We start from the raw sequence: 12,977 nt of genomic DNA, 5'->3' as shown, positions 1-12,977 counted from the left end.
CAAAGAAGGTTGATGATTGATTATATGTATAGAAATCTTTATTATAATTTAATCACTTGTTTAATTTTTAAAACGTTTTAGTTATTCTTATTTTTTTTTTTGTTTGTCCAAATAAGTCAAGTAAGACCACAACAAATGAGCAATATGGTGCACTGTTATACAATTTAATAAATCAGAAAATGATGACATTATGCTGTATTTTATTTCTTTATTTTACTGGGAAAAAAGGTTGAAAACCACTGCCCTAAATCATATCTAAAGCTAAAATTATTTTATAAGACTGATTATTTTGGATTATTGTGTTTGTATTGTGAGAGAAGGAGAGAAAGTGAGAGAGAGAGGAAGAGAGAGCAGGTGAAAAAACAGAAAGAGGGTGAAGAGGATGGTTTGAGAAAATATGGGAAAAGGATGTTTATAACCTTACGTTATGTGAATGGTTTCTAGGAGAACAGAAAATAGAAACATTGTGTGAAGTGTAAGGAAGAGATGGATACAGGATGTTGTTTGTAAAGGAAAACAAAAGTGAAGAAAAGATGAGAAAGTGACAAATGAAGGTATTCGTAAATGGTATGCTGTTGATTGTGGTTAGCTGCAAGTTTGTTTATGTTTGTTTAGTTGTTTGAGTGAAATGGGAAGAAATCAATAGGAATAATTACATGCAAAATGGAATAAAACTATGAGTGCGATAGATAATGAATGAATAAATGAAATAGGTTTATTTTGGTCATATAATCAACCATCAACCAATTTGTGTGAGCAGTTTAACAGTAAATTAGACATATTAACAATCATACACATTTACACACAGAAAAGAAAAGAAAAAAGAATGACCGAAAAAAGAATAAGCGGAAGCCAAAGCTTATATTGGCCTATGATATACATTTACTGAACATTAAATTACCTGGAACATCAACTTTAAAAGATGAAAGTAATTGTTACTATATTTTATAATGTTCAAAAAACTTTACTTTTCAAGGGTCTCCAAAACCATAACAAAAAACTACATGTGTTCAGCTCATCACTGAGGATGGTACATCATTTAACTCCTAAAACTGAAATACATTTGTGTTTTTATTTTATTTTACTTGACCTATTTCAAAAATCAATATCCACGTAAATGATAGTTTTCTCCTCATAATGTAAACAAGCTAAGAATACAAACTGGAAGGCTGTTGTTCTTTACTCGAAACATAATTGCCATTGTTTTAAAATTAAATTATCTGAACACTTAACACATTATGACTTATGAAAATTGGATTGGTATGATCATAATAATAATGCTTTGTGTATTATTGAAATGAGCCTTTTAATTTTAAGTATTGGGTCTATATTTCTTCTATAAACATTTCCCCAAACTTCAAAACAATATTACATATGGAAAAATAAATGAATGACATAACATATGCAGACATTTCCTATTCAGCATGTGTTAACTTTATACCGAATAGCAATGGATTTGGATATTTTTCTTTAATATGTTCAATATGTGGCTTCCAACATATTTATGATCAATTATTATTCTCAAGAAGTTAGTTCATATACTCTGTCAAGTTACTCTTTCTGGTAAAGATTTAGTCTTATTAATTTCTACATATTGAGATCTATTACTTAAAATAACTACTTAACCACTGTTGTGAAACACTTTTTAATTTATGGGAGAATTGGGATAGGAAATAGGAAGATGTCTGCTGTGGTGGTGGTTAGTTTGGAAATTAATTTAATAAAAGTAACTTTAAAGTGCAGTCTGACATTTTTAGTTTGGAGTAATTTATATTTTTATTTAGACATTGCAGTACACCATACTTCTGGATGTTGAGCTAGAAGAGGATAATGGCATGACAGAATAAAGTTAGAGTTAAAGTTGGGGTGCCAGTGATTGTCACACACTACTGGGTGTGGTGGAATTTGTCCTCTGCATTTGGCCCATCCCTGTGATCGCCCCTGGGAGGTGGGGGGAGCAGTGGGCAGCAGCGGTGCCGCGCCCGGTAATCAATTTTGGTGATTTGGCTCCCAAATTTTTTATAGTCTTTGGTATAACTCGACCGGGGTTTTGAACTTGCGACCTGCCGATCTCAGGGCGGACACTCTAACCACTAGGCAGTTAGCTATAGATTTTGAGAGTATAATGCGAATAACTATAACTTTACAACTGTTTGGTGTGAATAGTGTTGAATAATAATTACAAATAACAGCCTACATTAATAATTAGAATAAGAGCCGATATGTAAAGTGTTAAAAAGAGGAGAAGTGTGATTAGGCCTGGCGCTTAGAGCATGGCCTTGTGTGTTTGTTGTGACTAGGTTGGATAACCAGTCGGAGACAGGCAAGGCAAGGCGGAGCAGCTTTGTTTGTGTGGCGTTTTTCATGCAACAAAGTGAAATGAAAGAAAATAAAAGCAAAATTAAAATGCAGACAATAAAAATAAACACAGTGCGGACGTTAAAAGATTTAGCTGAAAGATAAGGAGAAACGTGAATAAAAACATTCTTTTGTTTTGGAGAATATCACGCACAGCGGGAGGTCAGAGTGCAAGCATGACAGCTTGCTCGCGGCTACTGATAGACAAATGATAGTTTAAATTAACTTATAGGTAATCTTTAAGTGAATTAAAAGGGTACTTAAATACACATGAAGTAGTACGTATAATCTTTGAATTAAGGTTATTGATTAGCAATTAATGGGATAGTTAAGACTGTAATTTTAAAACGTGATATGCAAAATTGAACTAACCGAGAGGATATGAAAACGATGGGTGTACATGTTTTGAGTTCCAAATTCTGGAGGAAAAAACCTCAACAAAATGTAAAACCATACAGACGGACTTGGGTGGTAGCCACGGTTGTGCTAGGTCAAGCGAGGGTGGAAAGGATGTGCAGCCGGGGGACTGCCAGCTTCTCTGAACAAGACAAGCTCCAAAGTTGTAGCCAGAACATGCTCACAAAAAATACAGGTGTGACAGCAGGACGAACAGCAGGATACAAACAGACCCCTGCTGGACATAAGTGTCAACGGACAATGTTCAACACAATCTTTGAAGCATTCCTTTGTGGTCAACCTGCACACACCTTGTAATGACCTGCTTACGAACTGTGCCCTGACAATTCAATACCGCACAGAAGGAACTTCCTGATGTTGCCTGACAGCACGACATCAGCTGACAACTACTGGGGACGCCTCCCAGGAACGAGTGAAAGACGGGGACTGCTCCAACTGTCCTAGCACTGGCTGACTGAGGTGCGTCCGTGTGCCCTGCCACCCAAACCGCCAAAGTGTATCATCACCAATTAGACGACTCATAATAGGAGCCTTTTGACTCTTATATATGGTGGGACTCAAGGTATGGCCGCTCATGTGAACTATCCTTACAACAATTAGAATGGTATAAGATGGACAACTAATGACCCACATTGTTCCCTCTGTCCTGCCTACGAAACCAAAAATTTAGGTCAAATGATAAAACAGGGCGTAGCTGCCGCTGATTGAACCGATACGCAAATACCACATTTTCAATTATTTCGGTTGTCTGTTAAAAACAAAGCTATTGGCTGCAATTTGGACATTCCTGCTGTAGGCTACAAAGAGCTAGCAGCTACACAACAGCTGAGCTAAAACTAAATTTAAGCATATCAAATAATTGTAGTTGCTTATTACATACACAAAGTCGCAGAGAGACAGAAGTCTGTAGAAAGTATTCAGTAACAAACGTGTCCGCATTATTAAACTTTCTACCACAGGAAACATACTGAACAAATACAGCAGTTACTGTCAGACTCTAATCCGGATTACCTTGTCTATCAGAGACATGGTTAAAACCCACAACAACTTTCGTTCTAATTAATGTCCCGGGGGACAAGATTACAGAAAATACAGATCGAGTGACAAAGGGGGGAGGAATTATGATTTATGAAAGGGAAAACATTAAAAGTAGATCAATTTGAGTATGTTGAAATTAAAATCACATTTTCCTCAGAAATGTGTTTCAAGGTAATTGTAGTATACCGACCGACCACAGCTAAAGACATTTTTCTTGATTCATTTTCAGACATCCTCAAACAGCATAGTATGAAAGAAGTAACGTCATGGGGGACGTTAATCTGGACTGGTTAAATAAAACACGTAGAAAGAAACTTAAGGATATTATAAACGGCTTCTACATGATACAAATGATAAGCAGCCCTACTAGAATTACAATTGGATGACAAAAATCAAAGAGAACATCTGTAAATACACGAATACAAAACCAGAAAGAAGAGTGCTAAAATAAAAATACCATTGGATTCTAATAAAGACATGAGGACTCAGCTCTCATAAGAGCAATTATAACAGGTCTAAATACAGATCGTATGATTTAAAAGTTTGGAGGAACAAAGTTACAATGTTTATGCGGAAGTCTAAGGCTGACTTTCACTTAGAATTAATCAAAGCTGCAAAAGGGAACATTAGAAAGTTATGGAAAACCAGATACAAACTTACGGAAAGAGAGCAAACAAGAAACAACACTATAACATTAAATATCAATGGCGCTACTATCGCAGACAGTCTGGACATAAGTAATAATTTTAATGAACATTTCATCCAGTCTGTACAAACCCTGAATAAAGAGTCCCTCAAAATCAGTGCAAATAATTGTCATTTATTCAGGATGGACTAATTTTAGAATTAACAAATGAAACAAAGTTAAACAAAATCTTCACTGCATTATCAGACTCACGATCTAGATATATATATATGGGTTGGACACTATCTTCCTAAAAACATATAAGGATTGTATTATTGCTCGTATAACAACGATTGATAAATAAATTAATAACGGAAAACACTTTCCCTACCACGTCGAGAAACTGCTACTATGATGAAATCCATAAAGCAGGAAATAAAGAAGACCAGAACATGTACAGACCAATTAGCCTTCTCCACGTTATAACAAAAGGAATAGAAAATTCGAAGTTAAAAGGTGGCTTTAGAGCAATCAAGGCTGCTCACACGGTCACTAAGAGGGGCATTATGTTGACACACCTATTTAATGAGTATTATATTTATCCATGAGAGCATTTTTGTTGTAAATTGTGAGGTATGGCTGTTAAAATCTTGGTTGTTGTTACGAATGATGACAGATGTGAACAAGAGCATGTATTGTCCTTGTGTGATGATGTAAATAAGGTGTGGTTGTATTGTATGTTAAGTATGTGTCCATGAAGGGGCATTTGGTGACTTTTCTTAAAATTGATTACATGCTACAGTATGATTATTTTTGATTAATTATTGATTATTATGAATGTATATATTTATTATGATTAATTAGTGTCATAATTGTATTGCTTGATTTTTGGATCCCTTTAATTTAGGTAGCCAGGGACTACAGATGGAAAGTAGCTATTTAGATATAATCTGGTACAGAACAAATCTGTTTCTGAACTTAATGTTTCTGTGCATTGTCCCATCATAGATAGACTAAATTAAATACAACTATTTAGTGAATTATTGAGGCCACAACAATTCACTAGGTGTTGTAAAATATCAAAGTACTATTGCAAAAGCGAACAGTGACCTCAAACATGACCTGTCCTCCGCCTCTGTTCTTGCTGCGCTTGACTATCAGCTGCCTTTTCTTTTTCTTGGATGTTTCTGAAACTACTAATACTACTACTACTATTACTATTACTATTACTACGACTAACACTGTCCCTGTGAGAGGGACAGAGGGGGGAGGTGAGTTTGGATTGGGTCAAGTTTGAGCGTGTTGAGGTTATATTTAATCGATATGATCAATCCGGTACAAGGATAAAGGAACGTAATGATTTAGATTGACAATTGCAGTGGTTGGCGGAAGCAACCCCAACCTCAAAGGAGGGTGCCAATTCAGTAATTAAATGTTTTGTGAATGATCTAATATCCCGACATGGTTTCCCCAAAAAGATTAGGTCAAACAACGGCACCTATTTTAAGAAAACAGGTTAAATCTTCTTCAGTCACAAGATCAGCACTTCTCAGGACCAGCAGCTTCCTAGGAAGGTGGAAAGACCATGAGACCAAAATGGTAAATTTGCAAAATGTAGTATTTGTGTGCCAGCTCCTCTGTGCAGATTTGAGGATAAAAGCAGCCACTCCAGATTTCCTTGCACTCGCTAAGAGGGGCACGGTCGAAGCCGATCCAGGACCAACACCCGATACCTGACTGGAAGGAACCGAGAGGAGAGACAACACCTTGCCAGCGATGACGAAAACAACTAAGGTTGCCAGCCAATGTGTCCACCAGGACTCCAGCAGCTGTGGAAAGAAGTGTCGGGAGTGCCGAAGCGGCGAGGAGGCCTGGACCAAAGCCCCACGCCCCATACTCTGCCCCCGCCTTCCCCAAAGCCCCCACAGCTCCAACTTTTTCTCAGCTTTTCCCCAATTTCGGCCAGCACGCACCGGCCACTGAACAGTCTGCCCAATGGACTGAACCACACCCCAAAGAGAGACAGACTGTTTGAGTGGATCTCTTTCTTCACCAAGGCAGCCAAAAGCCCAACGAGGTGTCGGCAGGCCACCAGCCTGAGGCACCACCTGTCATAATTGAGCATTATTTGCTTTGGTACATTGTGATTCTAGAAGTAGGTAGTATTAGGTGTACCTTATGTTGTGGCAAAACTGTGTAAGTCGTTTTTCCAAGGATGTAACATTCTCGTCAGCAACTATACTTCTGAGAAGCAGTGTCCTCTGCAGTGGACATTTGTTTTTGGTCTGTCATTTGTCAGAGTCACTAAGTTCATGAGAAAATATCCCTGCTATGCAAAACACACATGTCCACTGCAGAGGACACTGGTTCATAGGGGGATTTTGCTTACAAAAACACTCCACTTATTGCCACGGAACTTTGGGAAGGTTTGGGATGGTGAAGGACACATCCCGTTTTGGTGAAAATCCAGATCAAGTTGCTGATCATGGGAATTATTTACCATTATGTTTATACTAACCCACCACTTTTTCTCCATTTCTCAGTGAAAACAAACAACTGGAAAATGAATGATATGGATTTAGGCCTTGGCGGAGATCTACAACCTACTGAGTGTCATTCTACTTTAAAATAGTGTTTCCTGCAAAAGGTGCTACTTACTTGAGGTCTTTGAAGTCAGGAAACACATACATGTGCCTAAAGGAGTCGATGGCAATAACGGGACAGTCTGCAGGAGTCTTCTGGATATGAAGTAGAGGATGGCGGAACTTGTCGCAGTCTGCGTGCAGGAAGTTGATGGATCCTGATCAACAGAGAGACAAGTCAGGCGTCACGGAACTTAAGGAAAAACACATACACATACAATCGCCTCCCTGCAGCCATTAGCCATTAATACTTAAAGGCCTACTGAAACCCACTACTACCGACCACGCAGTCTGATAGTTTATATATCAATGATGAAATCTTAACATTGCAACACATGCCAATACGGCCGGGTTAACTTATAAAGTGCAATTTTAAATTTCCCGCTAAACTTCCGGTTGAAAATTCCTTTGGAGGATGACGTATGCGTGTGACGCAGCCAGTTTAACAGAGGTATGGCTTCCCCATTGAAGCCAATACGAAATAGCTGTTTTCATCTCATTATTCCACAGTATTCTGGACATCTGTGTTGGTGAATCTGTTGCAATTTGTTCATTGCATTATGGAGAAAGAAGCTGAGCAAGCAAAGAAGAAAGTTGTCGGTGCGAAGCGGAGTATTTTGCGAGGGAAGTCAGCAACACAACACAGTCGGTGTTTCATTGTTTACATTCCCGAAAGATGCAGTCAAGATCGAAGAACTCGGACAACAGAGATTCTTACCAGGAGGACTTTGATTTGGAGACGCAGACGCGATACCGTGAGTACGCTTCCAAACATTTGATTGCTTGCTATAACTAGCTCGAGCTAGTAGCTAGGAGCTAGCATAACAAACACCTAGATGTTTTGTTATGCGGGATTACTCTGTGGCATATTAAATATAAGCCTGGTTGTGTTGTGGCTAATAAGAGTATATATATATGTCTTGTGTTTATTTACTGTTGTAGTCATTCCCAGCTGAATATCAGGTCCCACCCGCGCGCTTCCAAACATTTGATCGCTTGCCCGTACGTGCGTGTCACGTACGTAACTTTGGTTAAATATATAAGCTTTATGAACCTTGGGTCCTTTGGGCTGAGTGAGTGTGTGTGTTGTGCAGGTGTTTAAATTGTATTGGCGCGTTATATAGACAGGATCCCGTCCATATAAAGCTCGAGCTATAACTAGCTCGAGCTAGGAGCTAGGAGCTAGGAGCTAGCATAACAAACACCTAGGTGTTTTTATGCGGGATTCATTTCTGGCATATTAAATATAAGCCTGGTTGTGTTGTGGCTAATAGAGTATATATATGTCTTGTGTTTATTTACTGTTGTAGTCATTCCCAGCTGAATATCAGGTCACCCCCGGCTCTCACAGCATCTTCCCTATCTGAATCGCTTCCACTCCCCACTAGTCCTTCACTTGCACTTTCCTCATCCACAAATCTTTCATCCTCGCTCAAATTAATGGGGAAATCGTCGCTTTCTCGGTCCGAATCTCTCTCACTTCTGGCGGCCATCATTGTAAACAATAGGGAACTTTGCGGATATGTTCACCCGACTACGTCACGCTACTACTTCCGGTAGGGGCAAGCCTTTTTTTTATCAGATACCAAAAGTTGCGATCTTTATAGTCGTTGTTATATACTAAATCCTTTCAGCAAAAATATGGCAATATCGCGAAATGATCAAGTATGACACATAGAATAGATCTGCTATCCCCGTTTAAATAAAAAAAAATCATTTCAGTAGGCCTTTAAGAGTTTTCTAGTAGGGATGGACGATTCCCGGGCGCGGCCACCGCTGCTGCTCACTGCTCCCCTCACCTCCCAGGGGGTGATCAAGGGTGATGGGTCAAATGCAGAGAATAATTTCACCACACCTTGTGTGTGTGAGACAATCATTGCCACTTTAACTTTTTAACTTTAATCCATCGACCACTAATCAATATCGGCCGACTTTCATTAAAAATATATGATCGCCGTTGTCGCTCATTGCCTTTTAATCCCGATCACCAACACTGATCCCTATTGGTTGATAGTGCAGGGTTTCCCCTTAATGTAATTGAATGTGGCCCGCCGCCACAGAATTTTCATTACTGCCACACCTTGAAAATATATATTTTTTTTTTCTTGAAAACAAATTCAAGTAATATATTGTAGCCCCAAGAAGAAATCACACAAAGTCGGACGCTATGTTTAACTTTTATTGCCAATCTACCAAACAAACGGCCCAATTTCAAAAGGTTTTACCTCTCAAGCACACAGTTTTGTCTCTGTGAGTCCGCGGTTCCCCAGACACACAACACTTCCTCATTCTCAATGTTTGTTGTCTTAATATTTACAAATTCAGACTTGGAGGGGAAAAACTATAAAATGTAAATGACTAGTAGATAGTAGTTTCTACTTTTGTTTAGATATTGTGTACTATTGACTTGGTTTTGCTCCAATGTATATTTTATGCAATAAAAGAGAATAAGAAAGTAGTTTAAAGGCCTACTGAAATGAATTTTTTTTATTTAAACGGGGATAGCAGATCTATTCTATGTGTCATACTTGATCATTTCGCGATATTGCCATATTTTTGCTGAAAGGATTTAGTATAGAACAACGACGATAAAGATTGCAACTTTTGGTATCTGATAAAAAAAAGGCTTGCCCCTACCGGAAGTAGCGTGACGTAGTCAGTTGAACATATACGCAAAGTTCCCTATCGTTTACAATGATGGCCGCATGAAGTGAGAGAGATTCGGACCGAGAAAGCGACAATTTCCCCATTAATTTGAGCGAGGATGAAAGATTTGTGGATGAGTAAAGTGCAAGTGAAGGACTAGTGGGGAGTTGAAGCTATTCAGATAGGGAAGATGCTGTGAGAGCCGGGGGTGACCTGATATTCAGCTGGGAATGACTACAACAGTAAATAAACACAAGACATATATATACTCTATTAGCCACAACACAACCAGGCTTATATTTAATATGCCACAAATTAATCCTGCATAATAACACCTGCGTGTTTGTTACGCTAGCTCCTAGCTCCTCTGCTAGCTCCTAGCTCCATAGAACACGCCAATACAATTCAAACACCTGATCAACACACACAATCACTCAGCCCAAAAGACCGTTCACCTAACCCAAGGTTCATAAAGCTTATATATTTTTAAAAAGTTACGTACGTGACGCGCACATACGGTCAAGCTCTCAAATGTTTAGCAGCCAAGGCTGCATACTCACGGTACCTGATATTCAGCTGGGAATGACTACAACAGTAAATAAACACAATACATATATATACTCTATTAGCCACAACACAACCAGGCTTATATTTTATATGCCACAAATTAATCCTGCATAAAAACACCTGCGTGTTTGTTATGCTAGCTCCTAGCTCCTATGCTAGCTCCTAGCTCCATAGAACACGCCAATACAATTCAAACACCTGATCAACACACACAATCACTCAGCCCAAAAGACCGTTCACCTAACCCAAGGTTCATAAAGCTTATATATTTAAAAAAAGTTACGTACATACGCAAAAAAAAGTTGCGCACATACGGTCAAGCGATCAAATGTTTAGAAGCCAAAGCTGCATACTCACAGTAGCACGTCTGCGTCTTTGTCATCCAAATCAAAGTAATCCTGGTAAGAGTCTGTGTTGTCCCAGTTCTCTACAGGCGTCTGTGTATCGAAGTCAAAAGTCCTCCTGGTTAAAGTCTCTGTTATCCGAGTTCTTCCATCTTGACTGCATCTTTCGGGAATGTAAACAAAGAAGCGCCGGCTGTGTACTGTTGTGGCTGACTACGTTCGAAAAATACGTCCATTTCGCACCGACAACTTTCTTCTTTGCTTGCTCAGCTTCCTTCTCCATAATGCAATGAACATGATTGAAACAGATTCACGAACACAGATGTCCAGAATACTGTGGAATTATGAAATGAAAACAGAGCTTTTTCGTATTGGCTTCAATGTGGAAGGCATACCCGTGTTCGCCGGTCTACGTCACGCGCATACGTCATCCTCAGAGGCGTTTCGAACCGGAAGTTTAGCGGCAAATTTAAAATGTCACTTTATAAGTTAACCCGGCCGTATTGGCATGTGTTACAATGTTAAGATTTCATCATTGATATATAAACTATCAGACTGCGTGGTCGGTAGTAGTGGGTTTCAGTAGGCCTTTAAATATTACGTAGATATTGTTAAACATTCCAAAAAAAGTGCAGTTACCCTTTAAAGGGGGCTGTTTGCAACATTTACACGGATGCATAGAGGGCGCAAACTTAAATGTAGTGATTTAAATGTTATATCCCACCCTCTTACAGGTTCTAGGACGTAATGATGTAACTAAATACGTACATAACACGTGCACGCACATTAACTTTGGGTGTAGTTAGCTAACGATAGCAATTTCAATAGCTAGCATTAGATAACATTGGGCCCCATTCAGCAATAAGTTCCTAACTTTTCCTCTTATCTTTCTTCCTAAGTGATTTCTGAAGAGGAGTCCATTCAAATTCATGACTTGTTCTTAAACGCTTAAATTGTTCCCACCTGCTTTTCTTAAGTTGCTGAATGCCAAATGGTTAGCGCGTGCGTGTCTATCATAATTTGCATATAAACACCCCAATATGCATATGTAACACCCTTAATTCCATAATTTGCATAGGTAAACGCCCTTAATTCCCCATATAAGGGCACAATTCCTACGGAAAAGCCAAACATCAGACACACGGAGAAAACACAAACAGATTACAGAAGAGAATTTCGCATTATCCTGCAGGGGAAATACATAATGTAAGTTTAAGAAAGGGGGGACAGCTCTCGGTAGCGTAAAGCGTTGAAATAAATATTTGTCACTTCGTACATGGTCGTGAAATATGCGCTCCCTCCCCAGGGCACGATCTGCGGCATCTTACCATCTTGCAGTGTGTGTGTCTGTGCATGCTTGCGTGCGCCTGCACGGACAAGGTATTTTGAAATGTCTATATATTGCTCAATTGGCTGTCTGTCTGTCTGTCTGTCTATCTGTCTCTCAACCAATGAAGGATCAACAGTGGTAAGCGCCAGCATAGCACATACAACACATACAACATAGCACCTGGTAGGACCGACCCATGGCGAATGGAGTAGGAAGTGTAAAAAGGGGAATATCATGTGAAAAGTGAGTGGGTTTGAAAAAAAACCAAAACTATAATCCTCACCTTTCTCGCTAATGAGCTGACGAGCTACTTCGTGCTGGAACTTTTCCAAGCTCTCATTGTCTTCCTTGAGGTGGAACAAGATGAGAAACGGGATCCCCTCTTCAGTGAGCTCCTATACAACACACAAGTGCGCACACAGTTAAAGATGACTGACGTCATTAAAAAGATTGTGCTGTTGCCGACGAGACTAACCTCTCCATTTTCAAAGGTGATCTCCCTGACCAGAGGCACACACTTGTCCTGGGCCCAAGCGTAGGTCAGGTCAAAGTTGGTAAGGGAGCCGAGGTAGACCATGTCGGGAGCGTTCTCCCCTATCGGCTTGAATATGACGTTGTCTCCGCTGAAGCGCTCTGACTCGGATGCGGAACTGGACGTTGGGATAAAGTTCACGTCATTGCGGGCATGGATGAAGCAGTGTTGGGTAAACAAAAAACTTACCCAAAAGCAGCCAGGAAAACGCAGTCATCTCGGAGAATGTTGGCAACTTTTTCAAAAGAGTGGTAGTTGTCGGAGTCCTTCTTGTCAAAGTAACCAATGATGTTCCTTTTGCTTCTCTGTGCAACCACAGCAGGTATACAACATCACTCACATTTCAGCAACCACTTCATAACCAACATCATCTCAAAGGACAATACAACATAAATTAAACTGCGATACTTGAGGGTAGGGATGGGTACTTTTATAGGTACCAACTGAATTCTGTCGATACTACCGGGCATCGATTCAC

At 39.5% G+C, this 12,977-nt stretch overlaps 1 protein-coding gene across 1 annotated transcript in view; it reads right to left on the bottom strand.

The window, feature by feature from the left end:
* The window catches only part of LOC133659953 (endoplasmic reticulum resident protein 44-like), a 54,718-nt gene that overhangs the window by 18,572 nt on the left and 23,169 nt on the right, over positions 1-12,977 (bottom strand). The window contains exons 6-9 of the mRNA XM_062062896.1: positions 12,689-12,804; positions 12,443-12,617; positions 12,251-12,362; positions 7,097-7,238 (exon numbers count right to left, since the gene is read on the bottom strand). Of these exons, the coding sequence (XP_061918880.1) occupies positions 7,097-7,238; positions 12,251-12,362; positions 12,443-12,617; positions 12,689-12,804 (545 nt within the window). The remainder of the gene's footprint in view (positions 1-7,096; positions 7,239-12,250; positions 12,363-12,442; positions 12,618-12,688; positions 12,805-12,977) is intronic.

Source organism: Entelurus aequoreus, linkage group LG11 (assembly GCF_033978785.1).
Source record: "Entelurus aequoreus isolate RoL-2023_Sb linkage group LG11, RoL_Eaeq_v1.1, whole genome shotgun sequence".
In the NCBI taxonomy this organism is placed as follows: domain Eukaryota; kingdom Metazoa; phylum Chordata; class Actinopteri; order Syngnathiformes; family Syngnathidae; genus Entelurus; species Entelurus aequoreus.
The sequence above is the reverse complement of the archived record's forward strand: the minus strand, read 5'-3'. Positions and strand labels throughout refer to the sequence as shown.